The sequence below is a fragment of the Phocoena sinus genome, chromosome 10 (genome assembly GCF_008692025.1).
Source record: "Phocoena sinus isolate mPhoSin1 chromosome 10, mPhoSin1.pri, whole genome shotgun sequence".
Classification (NCBI taxonomy): domain Eukaryota; kingdom Metazoa; phylum Chordata; class Mammalia; order Artiodactyla; family Phocoenidae; genus Phocoena; species Phocoena sinus.
In genome coordinates this window covers 17,866,969-17,893,909 of record NC_045772.1, presented here as the reverse complement: position 1 = coordinate 17,893,909, position 26,941 = coordinate 17,866,969, and the positions used below count along the sequence as shown (strand labels likewise).

The 26,941-nt window shown below is 46.0% G+C and overlaps 1 protein-coding gene across 6 annotated transcripts in view; it reads left to right on the top strand.

The window, feature by feature from the left end:
* TXNRD1 (thioredoxin reductase 1) overlaps nt 1-15,227 on the top strand; it is a 131,415-nt gene extending 116,188 nt beyond the window's left edge. For 4 of the 6 annotated variants that reach the window (XM_032646552.1, XM_032646556.1, XM_032646557.1 and 1 more), the window contains 2 exons: nt 2,623-2,757; nt 12,549-15,227. In XM_032646552.1, the coding sequence (XP_032502443.1) occupies nt 2,623-2,757; nt 12,549-12,611 (198 nt within the window). In that variant the 3' untranslated portion in view covers nt 12,612-15,227. Of the gene's footprint in view, nt 1-2,622; nt 2,758-6,355; nt 6,473-12,548 lie in introns of all 6 variants that reach the window. The other 2 variants (XM_032646554.1, XM_032646553.1) reach the window with 2 other exon arrangements.
* Nucleotides 15,228-26,941: the final 11,714 nt, after the last annotated feature.

Genomic DNA, 26,941 nt, shown 5'->3' with positions numbered 1-26,941 from the left:
TTTAGACATAAGTTTTAATAAAGTCATTTGTTTGAATATACATTAGATACCATGCTACTGTAAAAGAGAAAGGAGAAAAGGAGAAAATGTCAGACATTCTCATTGGCAGCCTTATATCTAGCAAGAGATACTTCATTTGCACAAGGCAATCAATGAAACCTCAAAAGTTTCACACTGAGCAAGTCTTTAATTTTAACTGTATCCAGTTGTTTTGTCCTTTTTTTTTTTTGAACTGCTGTGTCATTTGTTCAAAACGAATTTTTTTTTTTTTTTTTTGGCGGTATGTGGGCCTCTCACTGTTGTGGCCTCTCCCGTTGCGGAGCACAGGCTCCGGACGCGCAGGCTCAGCGGCCATGGCTCACGGGCCCAGCCGCTCCGCGGCATGTGGGATCCTCCCGGACCGGGGCACGAACCCGTGTCCCCTGCATCGGCAGGCGGACTCTCAACCACTGCGCCACCAGGGAAGCCTGGCATTTTTTATATAATATGAAAAATAATTTTCATTACCGGTAAACTCACCTTAATTAAAATGACTGAGGCGATAAATAGGATGACGCTTGTCAATTATTTTCATTAAAAAAGATAGTATTAGAAGAGACGAATACTTGGCATTGCTCTTTTGTCATGAGCCGTCTCATACAAAAGCTTGCTTCTGGAACATGACCATCCTTGGGGCTTGCTTTAATCATTTTGAGTCGGTCACTTCACAGCGTCTAGATGTGCTTGGTTTTAGGTAATACTTGCTTACCAGGCTTTTGTGCTTTTTGTGTGCTACTCTTTTTTTACACGAAATACTTAAAATTTACAGAAAGGGTTGGGAGAACGTACCTACCATCCAGACTCAAATGAATATTAACATTTTGGTGTATTTGCCTCAGAGCTTTTCTCTTATCAGAGATAAACCATCACAGAGGCAGTTTATAATAGCCTATATGTAATTGAACACTTGAAATGTGCCAGAGACTACTTAATGGTCCACATGTACGAACTTATTTAATCCTTACATAACCCTGTGAGGTATGTGCTATTGTTATCCCCATTCACAGACGAGGAAACTGAAGCGTGGAAGTTAAATAGTTGTGCCAGGGTACTTACTAGTTAATGGCAGAGCTGGAATTCAGTCCCAGGCAACGTAGACTCTGTGCTGTTAACCACTAGCTGGTGCCGGTGCTGTCTTTCGTATTCTTTCTTGATCCTCTACCCCTCATTCCTTCCCTGCTCCAGAGGCAGCACTGTCCTCAAGTTGGACTCTCTCACCTGTTCACATTTGTATACGTTTGCTGCCTGTTACTTACCATAAATGTCATACAGTGTGGTTTAAAGAAGAGTGGTATCCTCAGCTAAATAGAAGCCTGCACTTTTTTTTTTTGAATCTCAGTTTGAGATTTATCCATATTATTACATGTAAATCTAGCATATTTTAAGAGCCTAGTATATTTTGTGTTTTATTTATCCATATACACAACCCCTGACTGTCGGGATGAATAATGTAAGAGTCTAACATGGAATGTATCACATACAGAATGCCTTTCCTGATTGTTTCCAGGGAGCATTGCACCTTAGGTCAGGCTCTGCACCTCACCACCTGAGCTACCTGGTCTGTTGTGAGGGTGCTGGACTGGATGCACTACCCCCGAGCTGGCTCGGAACGTCTGTGCAGTAGAACGCAACAGGCTTCCCTGCTCTTGGCAGAGGTAGCCTGAGTGTGGGATTTAGAATTTATCCAAAATAATTCCCACACAGGTATTTCAGAGTTGCCAAATATTTTTTTTTCTTGCTTTCACTCATAGAGATTGACAAATATCATATGATATTGCTTTATGTGGAAGCTAAAAAAAGGGTACAAATGAACTTATTTACAGAACAGAAATAGAGTCACAGATGTAGAAAACAAACTTGTGGTTCAGGGGGTAAGGGGGGGATAAAGTGGGAGATGGGGATTGACATATACACGCTACTATATGTAAAATAGATAACTAATAAGGACCTACTTTATAGCACAGAGAACTCCACTCAGTACTCTGTAATGGCCTATATGGGAAAAGAATCTAGAAAAGTACATATATGTATATGCATAACTGATTCACTTTGCTGTACACTTGAAACTAATATAACGTTGTAAACTACTATACTCCAATAAGAAATTTTTTAAAAAGTGTTTTCACATTGGAAGGATCTTAAGTCTGTGCTATCTACCCGCAAAACTTTAGTGTAAATGATTTTTTAATTTGAGTGGTTGCCCTTCAATGTTTCAGCTACCACAGGTCGTTTATCTGGAGCTTTGAGACAATCAGATAGAGGAGATGAGGGCACAATGGAACGGCCCTTTGAAAACATTTTCCAGAACATTTTGGTGCTTATGGGTTGCACACATTTTTGCTTTTCATTTGTCTCTTCATCATCATCCATGGCCGATTCCTGTCATTCCCTTCTTGCTTGATGTGACCACACGTGCTGTACTGGCCCACGTTGGAGTATCTGCAGCCTAGACAGCTTTTAGCAGCAAGCATTAGTATAAGCCTTGGCCATTTCTGAATGGGGGTTTTAGATTAGACTGGGGAAATATTCCAGTCTGTTAAGGGGGGAAAAGCCGCATAATTTTATTACTTTTTTGTACCTTAGGAGCGTGTTGTGGGCTTCCACGTACTGGGTCCAAATGCTGGAGAAGTTACCCAGGGCTTCGCAGCAGCTCTCAAGTGCGGGCTGACCAAAGACCAGCTGGACGGCACCATCGGAATCCACCCCGTCTGCGCAGAGGTGGGTCACTATGTTTTAAAGGCTCTGTTTCAAAGTGACAGCGTCACCTGGCTTACAGGGGGCAGATCTAGGACTCTGCAGCTAGTGTTCTTTCTGCTGTACTCGAGCTACTTTTACCTCCTTAGAGCTTATTAGTGGAGAATATCTCAAAAGAAAGTCTTGTCTCTAGAAATGATTTTTTCTCTTTCATATGTTTCTCATTCCTGGTAACCAGATAGTACTGTCATGCTATTAAATGGTAAAAATGATGAGAGTGCTTTATAGAGATGTGCCTCAAATCTTTTATTTATCATGTGTCCTAAATTATTTTCCTGGCAGTCAGCTAATAATGCTGTTCGTACCCAGAAAGAGCATCAATCCTAGTTATCCCTGAGCTACCTGGAGGCTAAATGATGTCTACCTTGTGAGCTTTTGACATTAAAGAATGAGAATGAAAGTGAGGCTTGTAAAAGATCAAGCAAATGGCAGTAGAACTGGAAATTGACCAGTGTGGGCCTCTGGGTGTCAGTGTTTCTTCATGCCTGTCAGTGCTCATTCCAAGAGTCGAATATTGTGATACCACTAAGTAGGGCCTGGAAACCAAAAAAAGTGTCTACGCTGGAGAACTTGGAGGTGGGGAGAGGTTATCTCATAAAGAGGCTTAGGTATGGAACTGAGAACTGCAGCCTGGAAAAATGTTCTCATTTCCTTTTTCTTTGCCTTTTCCCTGAGTAGGGATAGTGTCTTACTCTGTATTAATAAGCACCTGTTTAGTGGCATTATTCACAGAAAACTTTGTGTGTATGTGTTGTTTTGTTCTGTGTGGGTTTTTTTTCTTCTTTTTTTGAAAACTTGTTCTTGTGAAGTAAAACTAAATTTCAAACATTATAAATAAAAATTGAAAAGAGAATAGATTTTAAAAGCTCTTAAAGAACAGGCAGTATGTCTTTTTTGTGTGTGTGTGGTACACGGGCCTCTCGCTGTTGTGGCCTCTCCCATTGCGGAGCACAGGCTCCGGACGCGCAGGCTCAGCGGCCATGGCTCACTGGCCCAGCCGCTCCGCGGCATGTGGGACCTTCCCGGACTGGGGCATGAACCTGTGTCCCCTGCATCGGCAGGGGGACTGTCAACCACTGCGCCACCAGGGAAGCCCAGTATGTCTTTTATTCAGTGTAATGACTGAGACTGTCTAGGGAAGGAGCCAATTAACTTAATTTTTTTTTTTCAAGAACACTTAGTGTGTTAGTTTCCTGGGGCTGATGTAACAAACCACCACAGACTGGGCGTTTGAAGACAATGGAAATCTATTCTCTCAGAGTTTTGGAGGCTAGACTCTGAAATCAGGGTGTCAGCAGGGCTGTGCTCCCTCCAAAGGCTCTAGAGAGGATGGCTTCTTTGCCGCTTCAGCTTCTGGGGTTGCAGGTCTTGACATTTCTCAGCTTGTAGACACATCACTCCAGTCTCTGCCTCCGCTTTTCATGTGATCTTATCTCCTGTGTATCTGAGCCAAATTTCCCTCCTATTGTAAGGATAATTAGTCATTGGATTAGGGCCCACGCTGATGCAGCATGATTTCATTTTAACTTGGTTACATCTGCAAAGACCTTGTTTCCAAATAAGGTCATGTGCACATTACCAGGGCTTAGGACTTGAACATCTTTCTGGGAGACTTAATTCAACCCATGACAGTGAGTATATTTAAAAGTCTAAGATACTTTAAAATAAGAACAGTCATCTCCGACAGGGATAAAGACGTAACTTCCCTACTTGGTTCTGCGAGAGTCTAACTTTTTAATCTGAATTTGGTTCTCAGTGGGCTGGTTGAAAAGGCTGACGTGTGCTTGCCTCCTGCCGCCTCACTTGGTTGTGTTGTATCGTGTCGTGTCGTGTTGTGTTGTGACCCAGCAGCAGTGAGAGCGCGGCAGCATCTTGGCAGGATGACTGCCAGCTGGGCAGAGAGGTGCAGTGAAGAGGCAGGTGTCCTCCTGAAGCCCGGGCCCGCAGGGAGGTCAGCCAAAGGCCTGCTCCCGCCGTACACCTGGCACCATGGGAACCCTTTTTAAGTCTTGATGTTTGCCACTGTGCCTCTCCATCTGTTGCTTCTCTTATGACGTTGAAGCTCAGAGGTGAATGTTCTCCTCTGATGGGGCTTTTTTTCTGTTTCTTTTTTCCAAGCTGGCGGCTGATTAACGAGATTAAAACCCTGGATGCTATTTTCTCACCCTCTGAGCGCACCTGTAGTGCAGCCATGTGCCTAGCACTGTGCTGGGCACTGGGGAGCAGCAAGGATTTAGGATGTGAGTCGGAGCAGGGAGGCAGGTGAGGGAAGTGTCAGTTACAGTCCAGTGTGGCGAGCCCTAGGGTCAGGGCACACCAGATACGAGAGCTCTGTGGAAGAGCTCATGGCCTTTCAGGTCCCTGAGCGCTGCTGTAGCTTGAAGAGCTCAGAGAAGGGTAAGAAAAAGGATAAAATTAGTCTGGAGAAGTAGGTAGGAAGGTCATGGCCTCATAAACCAAGGCGGGACATTTTGACTTTATCCCGGGGCCATTGCAGTTCAGCTAAGAGAGCTTTAAAGCTGGGTCGGGGTCGGGGTCCGGGGGTGGGTGGGGGGGACGTGATCAGACACCTTACTGAGAGAAATCCCTCCGGCTGCGCTGTGGGGAGAGGTCCCGCCGAGGCACGTCTGGAGGCGGGCAGGGGCAGGGGCCTGAACCGGGGTCGTGGCAGTGTGTGTCAGAAGACATGGTCCAGGCGAGAGGGAATAGGATATGGAGTTGATCGCACTAGCCCGCTGTTTGGAAAGGGGAAGAACTGAGAGTGGTCCACATTTGTGGCTTGAAGTAGGGAGCAGTCGTAGAAAGAGCAGCTTCCCGGGGAATCACACTGCAGAAGCGCTGAGGTTCCTGAGGGCTTACTGACTGTGTCAGGACCCTGCCCTCCGCATGCTGACCTACTTATTAGTCCTTACAGGAACCCCACAGGGTGGGTGGCAGGAGTGTCTCCATTTGACACCCGAGGGAATTGAGGACAGAGCGGTTGAGTGACCTGGCAGCTTGGAAGTGGCAGAACCAAGATCCAAACTCAGGCAGGCTGGCTTCCGAGACACCACGCAGTGCAGACGATGCTCTACACACCTTCCCACGGCATTTGACGTGGAGATGCTGTAACTCACAGGGCCAATGGGCCATGCTGTGCAGAAAGTATCTAGGGGAGTCCCTGGCATTCGGCAGATACTCAGTAACTGCATGTGTTAGCTGCTTTTCCCCAGGGTATTTCATTACAGAAGATGTGGCTTGACTAAAAAGTCATCATTACAGTATTTTGGGGAGAGGGGAGGTGGAGGAAGGAGGTATATTTCGAGAAAGCTCCTCTGGTGATTGCTTTTACCTCTGGTTTTGAGCAACTTGCTTAGAAACTAGATTTTGAAAAACCAAACACTTATGACAAAATTCTGATTGTGGAAATCTTCCTTAAAGCTTCTTGATTAAGGGAAAGTAAAATTTGATCAGCAGGGGATTTTTAGGGGCACTCTTACTAAATGCTGAGTTCTGGCTGGCATAGTATGTAATTGGATTTGCTACTGGACCCACTGGTTGTTTTTTCTGTTTGTTTTTCTAGCAAACAGCCATGTGCTGTACAGGAGTGCCACTCAAAATGCAGTCCAGAGAATGTTTGTTACTAGTCCATAATGAGATCGGGATGGAAATGAAGAAAAAAGGTTTAGAAACTTAAAGGGTAATTTGACAGTATCTGATATAATAGAAAATTTGGGTTTTAATTTTACATGCCTTTTAAAAGTTTGTTTCCTAATCATTTTTATCAAACTTCACAAATGTCAGTCCGTTGGATGGATTAGAAACAGTAATAATTTGAAAATTGGTCCTGGGCATTGCTTTCAAGTATTTAGAACTAGCCCGGCTCCCGTGCCAGCTGTGGGTGGTTTGCAGAATGATTCATTGAATGAACTCTTCTGTACCATTTGGATAGAATAACCTGGGCAATTGCACAACCTTTGGCTCTCAGAAGTAATTGCTTACAAAAGTTGATGAATTCCTCAGTGGAGGCTTTGCTTTTTGGAGCAAAATAGTTTCCAAAGGGTTTCCTTCTGGAATTGCTGGAGGAGGAGGAGGGACTCCTGTTGTTTTGACTGAAGGCCCCTTGGTTTCAGTACGAGAGAGGGGGTCTTAAGGCCTGGGGTGTCAGTGATGGCACGAGCGTTATTCAGTGTGAGGACGATATGGTGATAATTTATTCTGGACATCTGAGCAGTAATAGTTGAATAGGGAACTGATTACATATCATTTTGAGTAATAATTTCAACTTAAGTTTATTTGTAGAGGAAAAAAAATGGCTCAAGAAGAAGGAGCATCAGAGAGAAAACCCTGTGAAATGTCTTAAAATGACTTGTAGTGCCAAACGTCAGAAGTTTTGTTTTATTAATAGTCAACATAATCACAGTCTTCAGTGAAGGGGGTCTTGTGAGGCTGGGAGGTGTTGGCCAGATAAGAAATGTGAGGTACAGGCCTATCGCATTTGCCCTTTTGTGAGTGTTCTTTGTGCTGGGATCGAAAAGCTGCCTCCGCTCATTTTTTTTACATGTATTTTTATGAAAATTCTAAAGCAGCTCTGCACGTATAAAATATGTGTAAGAATTGACCCCATCAGTTTTTCTGTTTAGACTAACCAGCAGCAGCAGTTTGGCTTCCCCCATCTCTTTAACATCAGCATGTTTTCCAGTATAAGAAAAACAGATAAGAGCTCTTTTTTTTTTTAATATCTTTATTGGCGTATAATTGCTTTACAGTGTTGTTAGTTTCTGCTGTATAACAAAGTGAATCAGCCATATGCATACATATATCCCCATAGCCCCTCCCTCTTGAGCCTCCCTCCCTATCCCACCCCTCTAGGTGGTCACAAAGCACCGAGCTGATCTCCCTGTGCTATGCGGCTGCTTCCCACTGTATCCATTTTACATTTGTCAGTGTATGTATGTCCATGCCACTCTCTCACTTCGTCCCAGCTTACCCTTCCCCCCTCCCTGTGTCCTCAACTCCATTCTCTACATCTGCATCTTTATTCCTGCCCTGCCACTAAGTTCAGCAGTCACTCGATACCATATATATGTGTTAGCATACGGTTATTTATTTTTCTCTTTCTGACTTACGTCACTCTGTATGACAGACTCTAGTTCCATCCACCTCATTACACATAACTCAATTTTGTTCCTTTTTATGGCTGAGGAATATTCCATTGTATATACGTGCCACATCTTTATCCATTCATCTGTCTATGGACATTTAGGTTGCTTCCATGTCCTGGCTATTGATAAGAGCTCTTTTTTTCCCCCTTAATTTGTTTCCATTTTTGATGGGTTTAGTTTTTTAACCACATGTCCTACAAGTTCTATTTCTAAATTAATTCCTGAGAAATAAAACATAAGCTTGCAAATTCACAAGCCTGGAATTTGCTGTAATGTATTCCCTACCTCATTATTTTTCTTCCTTTATGAAAATTGGAGAGAGAACATGTTCGATGGTGTTTTAAATTGCCCGTGATACCATCATCCGAACACAGCTATTTTCATTATTGCATATTATCTTTCTGTCCTCATCCACAGTCACACATTTTTTTTTTTTTAAATAAATTTATTTATTTAGTCACACATTTTTTAAACAAGGGAGTTGTATTGCTTTTCAAAGAAGAATTGTACTAGTTTACAGTGTCATCAGCGTTGAATTTGAGTGCTAATGAAAACGTTGCAAAATTCAGTGTAACTTTTTCTTTAATAAGTATGAAAGATAACTATTTCAAGGATTTTCACATATCTTTATTAACAAGGATGAACCTTTTTTTTCTTATAATTACTGTTTTTTTGGATGCAAGTTGTTCACACATTTTTCTTCTGGGTTCATACTTTAAATGTTTTACTAGCCATTATTACTTGGGTCTGACTTTTTTGAGGCACTGCTGATATATAGGAAGAAAAAAGGCTTTGTTGCTGCTTTTAAGGCTAAAATAGACCACGGGTTTTTCTCAGTATTGTTCCTCCTTTACACAAAAGTATTTTCCCCTTTTATTCACAAGTATTTTTGATGTTGATTCCTGTTGCTTTGACCTATATAAGTCAAAGTGGCCTCGATTTCTTGTGTTCTTTCCTCTTTGTATTAAAAATCAGGAGACCAGGGCTTCCCTGGTGGCACAGTGGTTGGGAGTCCGCCTGCCGATGCAGGGGACACGGGTTCGTGCCCCAGTCCGGGAGGATCCCACGTGCCGCGGAGCGGCTAGGCCCGTGAGCCATGGCCGCTGGGCCTGCGCATCCGGAGCCTGTGCTCCGCAACGGGAGAGGCCACAACAGTGAGAGGCCCACGTACCGCAAAAAAAAATAATAATAAATAAATAAAAATAAAAATCAGGAGACCAGTTGTTTCTCAGGAATCAGAGAATGCAGCTGACCAAAAAGCTTGTCTAGGTGTGCTGACAGTGATACAAGCACTTGATGAGTCTCGCTTCCACTGGGGTCTCTCCCAAATCAGCCATAGCCTCCTGTCTCAGTGTGACACTTACTCAGTGGTTCTCAAAGGTCGGTCTGGGTTAGAGTAGGACAAATGGACTCTGCAGAATCTTACTTAGAGTTACCTTTCAACTTACTTGGTGTGACCGAAAAGATTTGGATTGAAATTTTTTTTTTTTTGCGGTACGCAGGCCTCTCACTGTTGTGGCCTCTCCCGTCGTGGAGCACAGGCTCCGGACGCACAGGCTCAGCGGCCATGGCTCACGGGCCCAGCCACTCCGCGGCATGTGGGATCTTCCCGGACCGGGGCACGAACCTGTGTCCCCTGCATCGGCAGGCAGACTCTCAACCACTGCACCACCAGGGAAGCCCCTGGATTGAAATCTTAATTGTATTCAGTAGCCAAATAAGTTTCTAAGTTTGTGTAAAAATTGATTTTACACAAAGTCCTTTTATGTTTTCATGCCTGGGCAGTATAGATGATCAGTTTGGGTGGTGATTTTGTTTGGGTTTTTTTTGCCTGTAAAAACAGAGGTTTATTCCTTGTGGTGCTCTAAGGTCATCATGGAACAGCTGCAGCTCAGCTCCAATTCCATCATCACTCCAGGACCTGGCTGGTGGGGCAGCCTCTCCTAGGGGCACAGCTGGCTGAATGGCAGAGGGACAGGAGGTATAGGAAAAGCACCTTGGTGCCCAAGGCTTCTGTTCAGGAGTGATGCTTCCCACTTCCACATGTATCCTTGGCCAGAGCAAGCCCCTGCCCCCCACGTCTGTGTCCAGTAGGGCGGGAATGTATAATGTATGGTCCACACAGTGTCATCACAGGGAGGTGAAGGCACCATATGTTTTGGAAACTAACAAAAATCTCACAGTTCAGTCAGAGTTAACATGAAGAAGGATAAGATTTGACAGAAAAGAAACAACATATCTTAAGACTTACTAATTGATGGTACATCAGCAGTAATGGAAATAGAGGAATTAAGGGTCAATGAAGGGTCAATTCCAGATGCGTGGCGCGTGGCCTGGTCAATCAAGTAGTGGCGCTGCCATTCACCGGGAGCCATCTGCCTAAAAGGGAGTAGTTGCCTGAATGAGACCATGACGAGAGCATCTAAAGGGGAGAGAGCTGAGGAAGGACCCTTAGGGCCATGCTGCCTGGCCTTGTTCATGTCGTGCACGTGTGGACGGTGGCATTGTTTGGGCAGCACACTGGAATAAGCAGATCAGGCACCTGGTTCTGCAGCCCACCTGCCCTGGGGCTCTGACCACCCTAAGGACTGAGGAAAATCAGTGTTTCAGGACGTGCCACCTGGAATGGTGGTTAAGAATCCGCCTGCAGGGGACACGGGTTCGAGCCCTGGTCTGGGGGGAAGATCCCACATGCGGCGGAGCAACTAAGCCCGTGCGCCGCAGCTACTGAGCCTGCGCTCTAGAGCCCGCGAGCCGCAACTACTGAGCCCGCGCACCGCAATGAGAGAAGCCACCGCAGTGAGAAGCCCGTGCACCGCAACAAAGAGTAGTGCCTGCTCGCCGCAATGAGAGAAAGCCTGCGCGCAGCAACCAAGACCCGATGCAGCCAAAAATAAATTTATTTAAAAAAAAAAACCGGTGTTTCAGCAGCACACCTCTAAGCCGTGGCTGAGGAGTAGCCACAAAAGAAAGAAACAGGAAAGAGTGCTTTCACGGAAGCAAAAAGAAGAAAATTGTTAGAAGATCATTGAGATCGACAACAAGAAATGCTACAGAGAGGCTGAGGAATGAAAGCGGCAAGGTGCCCTCTGGATTTGGCAATTTAGAGAGTTACTATTATAGATAGACTGTAGGAGAGCTGCAGGTTTCCTGTTTGGGGAAACTACAAAGTTAAGCAACCAATGGTTAGTTTACCACGCAGTGGGCTTCTAGGCTTTGAATTTTGCGTTAAATTCTCAGTGCGTTGCCTACACTGGTGTTCCTCAAGAAGTTCTAATCTGTGGTCTTTAGGCAACCTGCGTTAGAATCACTTGGGACTCTTGCTAAAAATGAGATTCCTGGGGCCCACCCTAGATCTGCCAAATTAGAATCTGTAATTTCTGTGTATTTTAATCAGCGTGAACAGGCTTTAAGGTTTGAGAGCCCTTGTTTTTTCGGTATAGGCAATCCTGAGTAGTAGCAAATCAAAGCCACCTAAAGTTCTTAGGCTCTAAGTCCACAAGGACCAATGTTTCAAGGATGTGGAACCAGGAGAACTTGTCAGTCACTGCAAGTGAGAGCATCAGTTCGTCAGGCACTTTGGAAATCTAGCCAAGTCAGAGTTGCACCTGCCCTCGCACCCAGCAATTGTACCTCTAGCTCCAGGTGCAGGGAGATGTACCAGAATGTCATAGCATGCTGCAGATAGCATATTGGTTATAGCTTGAGTGGCCAGCAAAAGGAGCCTGGGCATGTAATTTGTAATATACTCACTATTTGAGTGATTGAATACTATAGTGCAGGGGTCCCCAACCCCTGGGCATGGCCCGTTAGGAACTGGGCCACACAGCAGGAGGTGAGCGGCAGGTGAGCGAGGGACGCTTCATCTCCCAGTCCCCGTCGCTTGCATTACTCCCTGAACCGTCACCCACTTCCTGCCCGCCCCCCCTCCATCCACGGAAAAATTGTCTTCCACGAAACCAGTCCCTGGTGCCGAAAAGGTTGGAGAGCACTACTATAGTATATATACTATACTCTAATGTGGTATCGTATACTGTAGTAATTGAATACTATTCAGTGAGAAGTGGAAGAATTAGAGCTATCTGTGTCCGTATGCGTGAATAATAGGAATAAAGTATTGAGCCGAGAAAGCAGGTAGCAGAAGAGCATGTATATACCATCTTGCCATTCGCATATTAAGTTTTTAAAAACCTACAAAAGAAAAGCACCAGTCAGGGGGCGGGGAGGGGGAAAGTTATCAGGAAGGGGATACACATGGAGCTCGAACCATGTGTTACGAAGCTCCCTGAGTTGGGTGGGCACAAGGGTGTTCGTGATAGTACACTTCACTTCTTTCTATGTGTCCAGAATATTTCATGGTACATTTCTTTTAGATAACTGATAAACAATCAGGGTATTATTTTAATCACCCTCATGCAAGTAAGTGCTTTATTAGATATAAGCTACATTTTTTTCTCTTTCACCTTGGTGTTGAAATGCTTACCTTGGTCATATTACATCTCTGTTGTAAGTAGTTACTCAAGTCATTCTTAGTCCCGTGGTGTTATCTGAGCTGCGCCCAGTTAACTTCTGCGCCCGTGTCCGAGTCTCATGCTGTCTCCTCCCCTGCAGGTATTCACGACACTGTCGGTGACCAAGCGCTCGGGGGAGAACATCCTCCAGACCGGTTGCTGAGGTTAAGCCCCAGTGTGGGTGCTGCTGCCAGGACTCCAAACCACTGACGTATTTCTTGCCCAAGTCCAAGGCGAAGTTTGCAGAAGGTTCTCGGGCTTCAGCAGCCACGTGTCCTGTGCTTAGAGCCCCGAGGCCCCCTTGGATCTCATGGGCCGGAGGTGACGCGTGGGTGGCAGGCAGCATCGCACTGGGGTCAGCATGACGCACTTGAAACTGGCTTTCGGCAGCGCTTCGCAGAGGGGCGTCCATGAAGTCACCAGCCTCAAGCCCGCGTGGTGGGTGGTGATGGAACCGTCGAAGCAGTTTTTGCATGGCCTTTCCTTTGTAGGTTTTCTTATTCTCACTGTCAACCTTTCTCAGGTTGGTTATTTTTTTCTCCGCCGTGTTAGTGAAAGTAGAGATGATAGCAGACAATTTTTATCCAAAAGCAAGTCGTGGCCACCGTGTGCAAATAAGGTGGCTCGTTGCTGGGACGGCGCACTGTGGCTCCTAGGCTTGTCCCGGGGAGAGAGCATCTCCCCAAAACAAGTGGTCACCACTGACCAGGTGTGCTCCCAGGCACTATACCACTGATGATGAAATGGCTACCTGGCCAGCCTGTTAGGAGGAATATTCCAATGCAGGGAACTTGGTCGTACAGCGTGATCTCCACTGTTCTTCATCATGGAGGCAGGTGCACAGCTGAAATGGGGAAAAACAATAAATGTCTTTGTGCTGGTCTAAGTGTGCTGGTCTAAGTGAGCTGAGATCTTTTGCAATGTTTAAAGACTTTTGGGGGGTAGCTTTTGCTTTAAGCTAAAATCACAAAATACTACAGCTTTATTTTTCATGTGTGTTATGCATCTATCCCTTCCTAAGAACTATATTCATAGCAGAAATGTCTTTCCACACTTAACAATTTAACTCTTGTGGTAATTACTTTTTTAAAGAAAGCTGTTAATATCATTAATATCATAATTTATTATTTTTGAACACAGGTGGATGTGAAGAACTTTCATGTAAAAACCAAATGGTTTTGGCTTTTTCTGTTGATGTACTTGGTGGAATTTGGGCAGAAGTGTTTCTGCTCCATTAGCATTCCAACTCGTATTATCACAAAGAGGTATTAACCCTACAGTTACAGATTTCTGGTTAAATGTACTGGCGACGGATCATATTTAGGCCGTTTTCCCACTACAGAAGTTGGATTTTAAACATGTTGTGGATGTCAGACCTCCCACCAGCAGTTCTTGTAGCTCCTTTTTCATTTCCTCCCGTCTGTGTGTGTGTCTTGGCTACAGCACTGAGTGGTTGATTGAAAGTACGTTTCTCGGTCACCTCAGGGAGCTCAGCGTCTGCCCAGCATTTAGTCAGCAAATCCCCTGACCCTGTCTGCCTCACAGCCCTGCCTCACCCTCCGTCCCATCTGGTTGTGTGGAGACAATGGGAAAAGGAAAAGAGGGGAGGGGAATTGCGACAGCTGACTGTGTTCAGTTTTCTTTATTTATTTTTAAATTTGTTTTTTTCTCCAAGTCTGCCAATCTCTGAAATCAGAAGATAGGCGGTACGGGGTGATCATGCCTAATCATGTTGTGACTCTGTCTTCTTTGTGGAATAGAATATTCTGCCCCCACGAGAAGGATTCTACTTTATAGACGTGTCTGCGTAATTGCCCAGTGTATCAGAACTCGTATTAAATTCCGTGTATTCTTGTTACAAATCTTCTGAAAAGAAACAATGTGAAACCTTAAAAGCTGTTAATATCCACCCTGTGTGGCTCTTGTTGAATGGTGGTCTTGGGACTGTTCAGCTGACAGCCAAATGGACTTCCGGGCTCCTACTGGCGATCGTGAGAACTAGGTGCTGAGTAAGTTTCATCGATGCTGTGCTGCGGGGCCTGGTGGGTGCGCTGAGGTTCACATTTTAGCCGTGTTGGCCTTCCAGATTCCATTTTTCAGCTTATCCCCACTTGATCTGTCCATCTTAGTTTTTAAGGTGGCAAAACCGCCCCACCTGACAACAGCACTGTGAGGGTGCGTGAGCCTTCCTTTCTCTCTGAACTGGATCGGGCACATACCCGGGGTTCAGTAAGTGTTTACATTGATGTTTATTGTCAGGCTCAGATTATTCACTCATATGCACTTAATTTTCTGATGCATCAGTTGATGAGCAGAAACTCCTATCTTGTGGTGATCCTTAACAAAAACCTTCCCAAAGTTCCTCTCTGTCCTGAGTAACTGCAGAGTGCTAACAGCACCACTAAGTGCTTGTTACTGCAGCGTGTACCAGGCACATAACAGCCCTCTCAGGAAGCTCCTGTGCCCGCTTCCAGATGGAAGAGCAGGCTCAGAGGTAGGAATCCTTGCTCAGGGTTGCACAGCTAGTTAGTGGTATAGCACACTTTTGAAGCCAGAGAAGTCTGTAACTTCAAAGGCCCAGACCTCTCGACCACCTTGCAGTCTGCCTCATTCATCTCTGACGGGTGGGAGCTTTCATGAAGGGCGACTGAGCTGAAGCCTGGGGTCCCGTCGTGTTTTCATGTGCCCTCGAGCAGTGTTGTCCGCACAATTAACAAGCACCTTGTCTTGAGATGTTTTAGTGCTTTTTCTAACTGGTCGTAACACTGCCGGTGTATTTCCACACTATTGCCAGGATCTTATTCCTCAGACTTCCCTTGCCCCGCGTCCTCAGGGTCTTCCAAAGCCCTGTAAATAGGCTCTGGGCCCTCTGTCAGACCCTGGGCCAGTCACCTGCACCTCTGACCTCTGCCCCAAAGACACCGCTCCTAACCCCCCTGCGCTGGGTTGCCTCCAGCCAGAACTCTTTCTGCGTGTACTCCACAGGACTCTGTACTTTCTCTAGAGCACTTCAGGTTACCCTGCACGAGGCCACTCCTAGATAGTTAGGGTTCTTTGCGTCTGTGTGCTGCGTAGCTTCCAACACGAAGCCTACACGTGCACTACGGAGGCACATAAAACTTTGTGTAATTGGGTGGGCAGGTAGAGCCTTACCACTTGGATCAGTACCTATCAGAGATGACCACTTCAGGATACTGTTAATCTCTCGTGTCAGGAACCTTTGACCCAAATGTTAATGAAAGTAGAAAGGGCATAAACATAAAAATGGCCAACATCACTTGTTGAGTAAATACAATTAAACTGCTGTGAAATACCACTTCTGACCCATTCTGTGGCACAGTTTAGAGAGTCTGACAGTATCAAACGTTGGCAAAGCTGTGGTGCAAATGGGACACGTTTATTGCTGTGAGGAGTGTAAATTGGTACAGTCACTTTGGAAAATGATTTGACATGACCCAGTAAAGTCAAGATCCTGTGCATACTCTAGGTATGTACCCAGCACAGATGCACATCTATGCACCAAAAGACACGACACTGTTAGCAATAGCAAAAAAACGAAACATGGAAACAACCCAAATAGTCATCAGAACAAGAATGGACAGGTCAACTGCGGTGTATCCATACAACAGAAGACGAAGTAACAGCAAGATATGTGTTACAAACAGTGGATCAATGAGTGAAAAAGTCAAAGGCATATGTACAGTGTGATTCCATTATATACATAAACAGGCAAAACTAAGCAATATGTGTGTGTGTTTAGATGGACAGTTGGAGTAGAACCACAAGGGAAACAGAAGTTCAAAATGAAGAATATGGAGTTTAAGCTGGTGGTTACCTATGAAGGGACAGGGCAGAGGCTGGAGTCAGGAAGGGGCACCCAGGACCTAAAGGCTTCTTCTTTCCTAACCCAAGTGGAGGACTTGTGCATTTGTTGCATCATTATTTATGTTTGTTACAAATGTTCCTTTGTATCTACTCAGTAGTTCATTCAAATAGCTTTAAAAGGTGGGGAGGGGGTAGCTGGGAGTATTAGAATGCCCGGAGCAAGAATGTGTCCATCAAGGTCTCACACAGGAGCTAGGAGACCAGACTCTAAAGACAGAGAATACAGCAGAAGGCCTTTCCTGACCATCCACGAGTCCATCCTTGATATGAGGTCTGGGAATGGGCTAAACATGCACTAAGTTTGGGAGTAATTGTGACACAGCAATCGATAATGAATACGTGGGAGTTGGAGGGGTCACACAACAAGCAGGCCAGATCCTCTTTCCTTAAACCCACTTAAAATCAGAGCACTCAACTTTTAACATTTCAAAAGATTTTATTTAGAAAAAGAAAAGAGCTTAAAAAAATTTTTTTTTAAATTTGAAATTCACTCTAAGGAACCAAGGTTTTTCCTGCAGACCCTTTCCTGCTGATGCCCTGTATCACTGATGCCGTACGTTGCCCTCTGGGCACTCCTAAGCGTCTCCGGAGGAGCTGAGCAGAGCAGGGTTTTCTGGACCCCTTGGCTGTCTCTGAGCCTGATCCCATCACTGCACAACCTTACTGCAGCTGTTCGTTTCTCAGGCGCTATTTCATAGGCTTTGAGATTAGCAAGGGAGGTCAGCTTCTCCAAGTCCGTCTACAGATGCAGAAACTGAGGGCTGGACAGGTGAAGCTGACTGATCAACATCAAGGTCAAGGTTAAACAGCTAAACACAGATCTGAGACCAGAAGCCATCTGGCTTCCAACTATGTGCTTTTCTACAACATGATACTACTTTGTTCCTGCCACCATCTCCCTTGTAAATTCTCCTACGTGCTTAAAAACACCCAGCCATGTAAGCACACTCTGATTGCTATGAAGCTGAAGGGCATGGGAGCATGTGTTGACTCTGAAAAAGCCAATAGGTGGGTCCTTGGCCCTGTGGTCAGCACACAGTAGGTGTGCAGGAAATGCATGCAGACTGACCTGAAGGGAGGCATCAGAGCCCTCCGTGTTGGCTTTCCTGCGTGCGTGATGGGGACGCCTTCTTGTCTGTCAGGAAAATGAGATAGAGCCTGCCTCGTAATTGCAAAAGCAGCACCTTGGAAGAGCAATTGCTAAAGGAGTGAAGAGACAAGAAACAAACTTCATGGCATGTGCTGTACATCAAGGCACAGTGGATACAGAGTGAATGAACACTGATGGTTAATTTATGTGTCAGCTTGACTGCGTCACAGGGATGCCCAGACAGATGGTTAAACAGTATTTCTGAGTGTGTCTTGAGGATGTTTCTGAATGAAATTGCATTCATCAGTGGACTCAGTAAAATGGTTTGCCCTCCCCAGTGAGGGTGGGCATCACCCAATCCATTGAGGGCCTTAATAAAAGGAAGGAAGAATTTGGCTCTTTCTACCTGATTGCTTGAGCTGGAACATTGACCCTCGGCGGTCCTGGTTCTCAGACCTTTGGACTCAGACTGAACTACTCCACCGCTTTCCTGATTCTCCATTTTGCAGATGGCAGATGGTGGGACTTCCAGCCTCCATATTTGCATGCGCCAATTCTTTATAATAAATGAATCTATCCGTCTGTCATCTGTCTGTCTTCTACTGGTCCACTTTCTCTAGAGAACTTTGACCGAAACACACACAGACCTCACTCTGAAGGTGTGTGCAGTCAGGTAGGGTGGGTGAATGTACACAGTTACTCCCTCATTTTTTCAACAAATACTATGTACCAGGTACTGTTCTAGGCAGGAGAGTTCAGCAGTGAACAAAAACATCAATAATCCGTGTCCTCAAGAGGTTTACATTATAGTTGAGGGAAATAGGCAAAAATAACATAAGTCATTATATTGAATAAGTGGTGATAAGTGCCACGGAGAAAAATCTAAGCAGGGAAGGGGAGGTGTGTGGGGCATGGGGAGTGGAATTTTAATTAAGGTGGTCAGGGAAGACCCCATAGAGAAGGTGGCATTTGACTGAACACTTGGAGGAGGTGAAGGAGATCCTTGGGGAAGGAACATTCCAGGCAGGGAGGTCAGCAAGTGTAAAGGCCCTGAGGCAGAGAATGACTGGGATGTTGGGGGAATGAGTCTAAGTCCATCATGGTGGGTGGAGTCCAGCAAGCAAGAAGGGGAAGAATAAAAGTCAAGGTCAGAGAGATAACAGATCAGGTAGGGTCTTGTTGGTTGTAATAAGAAGCAGCAGCATTGGGAGCCACTGGAGGACTCTGAACAGAGGAGGGGTGTGACCCCACTTCCTGATCACACTTCCAGGTGGTCAGGAGCACACGGGTGGCTGGTCTGAGGGCAGCCTGAGGCTTTGGGTGGGTGGAGGCTGCTGCAGTGATAGGGGTGAGAAGATGATGTCTTAGTCCAAGGTGGTGGCAGTAGGTATGGTGAGTAAATCCCAGTCTGACATAATTTGAGAGGAGAACCAGTAGGACTTAGTGTTGGATTGGATGTGGGATGAGAGAGAGAGAGAGAGGGTCAAGGATGACTCCTACATTTTGGGCTTCAACACTGGAAGCATTGAGGCTGGAGGTGCCATTTCACTGAGATGGGAAAACTGCGGAGGAGGGGCAGGTTCGAGAGGAATATCAGAAGCTCGAGTTCTAGGTGCCGAGGTTGAGATGCCTTGTAGACGTCTGAGTAGAGGTTTTGGATGGTTAGCTGGACACATGAGGCTGGAGTTCCAGAAGGAAGTTCAAGATAGAGAGTTAAATGTCAGAGCGTCAGCCCAGAGAGGATGTTTAAAGTCCTGAGAAAGATGAGGCCCTGAGGGCGTGAGTGCAGATAAAAAGGAGAAAAGCTCTGCTAGAAACCAGCAGCTGCCCCAAAGGAAGGTACCCCGGGCCAGGAGAACAGAGCAGGACTAAGGTGAAACTGTGCATCTCAGATTGGGACATGAACCCACATGCTGGGACTCGAACCCAGCCAGAACCCAGATTGGGACTTGAACCCAAGGCCTTTTAATTGAGGTCACACACTTGGTCTCGGGATTTAATGAAGCTCAGGTTCTTGATGTCTCCTTGCAGAAAGAATTCAGTGAGAGACAAGGTGATAGGTAAGAAGTGGATTTATTTAGAGGGAAACACACTCCACAGACAGAGTGTGGCCATCTCAGAAGGCAAGAGGCCCTGAAATACGGGGTGGGTAATTTCATAGGCTAATGAGTGGGAGGATCATTCCAACTATTGGGGGGAAGGGGCGGGGATTTCCAGGATTTGGGCCACGCCCACTTTGACCTTTTAGGGTCAGGGCTGTCATGGCACCTGTGGGTGTGTCATTTAGCTAATGTATTGCAGCGAGCGTATAATTAGGCTCAAGGTCTACTGGAAGTCGAATCTTCTGCCATCTTGGACCTAGTTGGTTCTAACCAGTTTTTGTCACGTCCTATGGCTATGTCATTCTTTTAAAATGTCGTGCCCTGCCCCCTTTCCCTCCTGTTTCAAGGGGATCTCCTGGGGACCCTTCCTGTGAGTGCCAGGTGGCAGGTTTTAGATCCACAAGGGGTGGTAAAAGATTCAAGGGGTGGAAAAAGGATGTTCCACACAGACAAGCAGTCAAGACATGGAAATAGAAAATGAGAGAAAGACGGAGAGATGAGTTGTAAGATGCCTCAAACAGCAGGCCAACGCTTTGGGGCACCATCCTGGGGCTCTGGGAAGCAGAGGAAGTACACAACTGCGGGGCCGAGACGGGGTGAGGAGAGGCACACTGAGGGTCCTGAAAGAGCAGGAGCGGCCCCTGCACAACTCAGAATTAGGTTCCGCACCCTCAGCCCCTCACTCACCTCACCCTAATCCCGGCCCTGCGTAAATGATGAGTAGCCAGGTTTGGTGCGGATTAGCTTCCTCGCCTACTCCAGACCCATGCAGTGTAGGTTAGAATCACAGCTCTGCCACCTCTTGGCCAAGTTGCTTAACCTCACTCTGCCTCGTTTCCTCATCTTCAAAATGAGAATATTAATTGTACCTTCCTAGGGTGGCTGTGAGGGTTAAATGAGCCGATAACACGTAAAGCACTGAAAGTAAGCATGTGGTAAAGTCGACTGTTATCATCGCACTGTTTGGTCAGAATAAAGAGTGGAAGGAGGGCTGGAGAGAGAAATTTTAGGCAACTGCAGGTCAGAGTAAGAGATAAAGGGAGCCTGAAGAGGGAACTTGTCATGAAAAGATGAGGTGATGGATGTTATCAAGAATGATAAAATCAGTGGGACCCAGTGCTGTGCTTTCATTCCACAATTATGTGTAAAGTTACTACTGTGAACTTGGAGTTGTTCTGAGAGCTGGTTGATTGGAAAGCAAGGGAAGTCTAGTCTTCCAAAAAGGACTCTGAAGGACAGAAGGAGACAAGTGGCCTCAGCTCAATCCCCAAACTTCCAGCTGGGCAGTTCAGCAGAACAAGCCTAAAAACGGGCTAAAGGGAATCCCACGTGATTTAGGGGCTGTGGGTCTCGAAACAGGAGGAAGGTTTGAGTCTCCAGCAGGGCCTGGGGCAACACTTAACCGCTGCTGCCCAAGGCGGCCTGACCCATGCCTGGGTCCCTCGGCAAAGAGCCAGGTCTGAGCCCCGTGAGCTCTGAGGCAAGTCCACTTGCTCTGTGAGTCGCAAGCGAGGCCCCAAACCCACAATGGGCAGGCTGAAGTGGAGGTTGGGTCATAGGTAGTACTTCTGGTCTCCGTGACGGGTCTCACCTGAGAAGGGAACTACCCATTCATTCACTGTGCATTAGTTTGCCCAGGCTGCCGTATCAGAATACCGCAGACTGTGCAGATTAAACGACGGAGTCTGGAAGCCAGAACTCCAAGAGCAAGGTGTTGGCAGGTTTCGTTTCTTTTGAGGCCTCTCTCCTTGGCGTGTGGATGGTTACCTTCTCCTTGTGTCTTCACATGGCCTTTCCTCTGTGCATGCATCGCTGTGTCCGTGTCCAAATTTCCTCTTCTTTTAGGACACCAATCATGTTGTCTGAGGACCCCACCACATGCCCTCTTTTGACTTTAATCACTTCTCTAAAGACCCCATCTCCAAATACAGCCACACTTGGAACTTAGGGCTTCAACATAGGGATTTGGAGGTGGGGAGGGACACAGTTCAGCCCGTAACACGTTCATTCTCAAACATTTCAGAGCCTACAGTGCCCTGTGCTAGACCCATATTCATGTTGAGCTAAAAGGACAAATGACATTGGTTTCCCTTTAAAATAAATGTATTAAATAGCAGTATAGCTGATACATGGATACAGGAAAAATCACAAAGGTGAGTTTTTTAATGGCTCCAGTTTAGAAAACACTGAAAAAGACCAAAATAAGCAGTGAGAACAGACTATTTGACCGACATGATCATTCAGTTTGTTTAACTCTGCCCTTACAAATAGAAAATACACATTTTTCTTTTATGTCCATGAAACATTTGTAGAAACCACAAAAGAAACCTGAGTCCATTTCACAGAGATGTGATATAACAGCTATAATATCTGATCACATAAATCAGAAGCAAAAATATAAGTTCAGGGAACTTACCCACCTGGAAATTGAGAAACATTCTTCAAAAACTGAATCAAAGAGGTGATTAAAGCTATGATAACTGAAAATAACAGAAAGGAGAATACTTATGGGATACAGTTAAAGTTGTATTCAGAGGAATATTTAGAGCTTTTTTTTCAAAAAAAAGAAAAAACAAACCCAGAAAAATTGTTAAAAACAATTTTCAAAAAATGAAATAAAATATAGAAAGAAATAGTTCAAGAAGCTATTGTTTTTATGCAGTGACTAAGATGAGAAAAAGGAAAGGAAGCTATGTACCAGGCATTATGCAGAATGATACAGGCTTTTTTAATTCTCACAATAATCTACATAGGTCTTATTCCCATCTTTCATAGGAGGAAACAGGCTTAGAGAGATTCTGTAATTTGCCTAACAGTATATGATTCTTAGATTACAAAATCGAGATTGAATCTAGGTTTTGAGCACTTGTTAAAATACAGATTCCAGTGTCTCACCCTAGACCAACAGAATCAGATCCTCAAGGGAATCAACCACCTTGGGGAATGTGTATTTTTATCAAGTACTCCAGGTGATTTTTATGAGCAAGCCCATCTTGGAGACACTAGTGTACATCCTGTGGAGAAGACAACTTCTCTGAACAGAACGGTAGTAATAGCAAAAGGGAATTTAGTACTTGTCCAGGTACTTTGCACACATGACTCCTTTTCTATAATCCTCACAACTGCCTTTCTGGGGTCAGTGTCATTAATGTCCCATTTTACAAATTAGGAAGTGAGCATAGAGAGGTTAATGAACTTGCCCAAGATCACAGCCAGAAAATGGCGGGACGAGAATTTGCACTTGGCCTAGCCCAGGGCCTGCGTTCTTGGCTCCTGCACTAGAAACAAATACCGCACGTCCTCGAGTGGATTTAGTGGGGTCTATTGAGTGGAAGATGGGTAGGTGAGTCTCAGGCTCAGGAGGCAGGGGAGGTGCCGGGTTTGAGCCAGTATCTATACAGCAGGGCTATCGACAGCCACAAGGTGAGTTAGTGTTGCTGAGGCAGAGAAGGCTGGGCTGTTTTATCCACTAAGTACTATGAGCAAAAGACCTAGTGTTTATAAAGACATTTGAGACCTTTTACAAAATGCTTCAAAATATGAAGGAAAAAAAAGAAAAATTGGTGCAGCAAAAATTGCAATGGACGAGTCTTTAAATGCCTCCGTCGTATTATTTCAGCCAATCAACTGCCGTTGGATCCAATGCCCATATATTTATAAACATTATATTTAACACAGGAAGGGCTGCAGTTCACTATGTTTGGAATGACGGGGTAGCTCTGCAAGTACAAGGACCTGGGGGGAACAAAGGCCTTGAAGTGGCCCCAAGAGGAACTATGAAGAGAAGATGCATTACTAATGAGGGCTGCAGACAAGGAGAAGCAGCTGCACCCCCAGGCCACTTCCTGTGCAGTGAGTGGTTCTGTTTTCATCTCTGTAAGAGCCCTTAGAACTGTGGTACCCGTTTTTCCAGTGAGCAAAATGAGGTTGGGAGTTACCTAGTCTTGTCCAAGTTCACGCGGCTTGTGTGGAGCAGAAAGAGAAGGCATGCCCCCTAGTGTCCACCCTTGTGAACAGCAGGCTGCCGCTTCTGCTTCGCAGCGCTCCGTTATTTTGCTTGGAACACAAACTACCCTCTTGAATAAATAAAGCCGCAGAGCTAAAAAGTTGCAGGGCTTGCAAATCAAAAGAAAAGGACAAACACCTTAGCAGATAATACTGGAGAAACTCGATCACTGCGTATAACTATAAAACATCAAGCACCGTATAACAAAGCTAGGCTTGAAACAGTAAAGACCTAAATGTATATGGTACAACCATAAAGTTTATATGACAAATACCAAAAATATCTCTGTGATCTAGAGGCGGAGAAGGACTTCATACACCGTGACCTCAAGGCACAAACCATAGGGAATTCCCTGGCGGTCCAGTGGTTAGGACTCTGCGCTCTCACTCCCGTGGGCCCGGCCGGGTTCAATCCCTAATTGGGGAACTAAGATCCCACAAGCTGAGAGCTGCGGCCAAAAACAAAAGCACAAACCATAGGCAAAACGACTGCATCAAAAGATCTGACCCAGGGCTTCCCTGGTGGCGCAGTGGTTGAGAGTCCGCCTGCCGATGCAGGGGACACGGGTTCGTGCCTCGGTCCGGGAAGATCCCACATGCTTCGGAGCGGCTGGACCTGTGAGCCATGGCCGCTGAGCCTGCGCGTCCGGAGCCTGTGCTCCGCAACGGGAGGGGACACAACAGTGAGAGGCCCACGTACCGAAAAAAAAAAAGAAAGAGAATGAGCCCTACAACTGCCTGTGTACATTAAAGATGCAGGCACATACTGCCATGGCCCGAATCTTAGAAGGACCCCCGCAGACAGCACATATCCAGCAGATCAGAGCAGCCGACTATGGAGCTATGGCACTACAGGGAAGTTGAAGAAAAAGAGAGCCTCTCTTTTCTTCCCCATTAAATGGGGATAATAACAGCGCTCACCTCCCAGAGTTGCCTTGAGGATCAAGTTAGTTACGCACCTGATCAAGCGCTTAGAACAGGGGGCACCAGGCCGGCGGTGCTGGGTGAGTGGATGCTATTGTTATTATTATTTATTATTCTTATTAGTTGAGTATGAGTAACTCAGCTCTCAGCAGATGAGGTCCAAAAATGTGAAGGGGCAGCACTGAGATTCAAGTTCAGGACAATTCCGTGTCTCTCTCTACTCCAGCCCCACACTCCCACCTACAACTAAAGCCTCCAAATGTCTGTCATTCCTGGGCCCCAAGCCAGGAAGTCTTTTGGGAATTGAGAGAGCACTACACATTTTTAAATACCTTCCCAGGGGACCCTGAGCCCAGCTGACGTGGGGTGTGTCTCAGAGCCTCCGCTGATGCTCAACGATGTGAGGGTGACCCCAGGGCAAACGTGGGGCCAGCAGGAGGGAGACCAGAAGGAAAGGCCTGTCCCTGCCTTGGGGACAAGCACAGAAGCCAGGGAAGGAAAGGCCCCTCCATGCTCCGGCCCCCCTCAGCCAGCGGGAACCCACATAGGCCTCATCTGAGAGTAGTTACAAAATTAAACAAGAGCACAGCCTTGCTTTGTGCCTTCCCATTTAGGAACCCTGTAAGGTAACTTGATGGTGGGTGTTATCAGGAGCCAGTACCCCCCAGCCCTTCCCCAAAGCCCTAGCGTGGAAAGGGGATTTTGTGGGACGAGTGCCCACTCTAGGGTGTGGGGTGGTGATTGACTTCGTCATAGGCACCTCCCTTCCCCGGCCCCTTTCCTGCTGTAGTGAATTTGAGCCTAATAGTTGGTGAAATGAATTTCTCATGGTGAAGTGAGGAGACAGGAACGTGATTAGGAATTCAATTACCTTGCCTCCTGTGTGGCTTGCACAGCTTAATGACTGCCTTGGTCTAAATTTCTTTTTATGATTCTTGTGGCATTCTGCCGGAGTCCACATTCAGGGCCATTAAGCAAAGGAAGGGAAGAAAAGGCCATCAGCAGCTGATCAGGGCTGGGCCTGCCAGGGGTCATTTCTTGGTAGGTGTGGTGTCAGGCAGCTCTGGAAGACTGGGGTGGGACTCCCCCACTGCCACATGCACAATTTGAAGAGCTGTGCTTCACAAGGGCTTAGCTCGCTGTCACTGTTATAAACTCTACTCTCCCCTGAATCTATGAAATAAGGATACTCTAAGAAAAGCACCGCCTCTCCACACACCATCTGAGGCACTTTCATGCATCATCTCGTTCAGCTCCCAGATGGACCCAAGAGCTGGCCATTATCATCCCATTTTCCAGAAGAACCTCTGGGTGGTAACACATGTGCAGAAAGGTAACACACGGTTTCTTCAGCAAATAAAGTGCAAAAGGGGGAACAAGATGGAAGGAACCAGGGTTCCTTCAAGGACCCTCCATCTGCTGGATTAGAGACAAAGACACGTGTCTTATCTGGACCACTCTTTGATACAGCAGCTTAGCCTGTACTTCAACTAATGCAGCCGTTAAAATTTTTTTTCCAGAAAATATTTAATGATATGAGAAAAAGCTTATAGATTGTAGATCAGGGGAAAAGTCAGTACATTAAAGGAGATGCTTAGGGCAGTGAAACTACTCTGTATGATACTATAATTGTGGATACATGTCATTATACATTTGTCCAAACCTGTAGCATGTACAACACCAAGAGTGATCCTAATATAAACTGTGGACTTTGCGTGATCACGATGTGTCAACGTAGGTTCATGAACTGTAACACATGTACCGTTCTGGTGGGTATGCTGGTGGGGGGGAGGCTGCGTGTGTGTGCGTGCATGTGTGCGCACGTGCGCATGTTTGTGCGTCCGTGCGTGCGTGTGTGCGTGTGTGTGTGTGTGTAGGGTCAGGGAGTATGTGGGAAATCTCTATACCTTCTGCTCAATTTTACTGTGAACCTAAAACTGCTATAAAAAGTCTAATTTTTAAAAACCCCAGCTACATAGGTGTACACCAAATATAGAAGACTCACACGTTTTTCTGGGGTGTGGCCTCAGCCTTCCCACAGCTCCTTGAGAGGCCCACGTGTCTATTGAAGGCAGCGCCTGGGACTTGGGGTTTTGTGTTCCAGTGAATAACTCTCTATGTAAGATGCTCAGGTAGGTTCAGCTGGGCCTGAGGGTCTCAGCATCCCTCCAATCAGTGAATAAGCAAGAATCCAGTGATCACAAGAAAATCAAGCCTGTTACTACATAAGTGACCATAATGGCGTGACACGTGGCATATCACAGAGTGACTATTTATGACAGTTGTAGGCACTTCTGAGCATGTTTTCATCTGATCCTTTCTTTTTTTTTTTTTGCGGTACGCGGGCCTCTCACTGCTGTGGCCTCTCCCGTTGCGGAGCACAGGCTCCGGACGCGCAGGCTCAGCGGCCATGGCTCACGGGCCCAGCCGCTCCGCGGCATGTGGGATCCTCCCGGACCGGGGCACGAACCCGTGTCCCCTGCATCG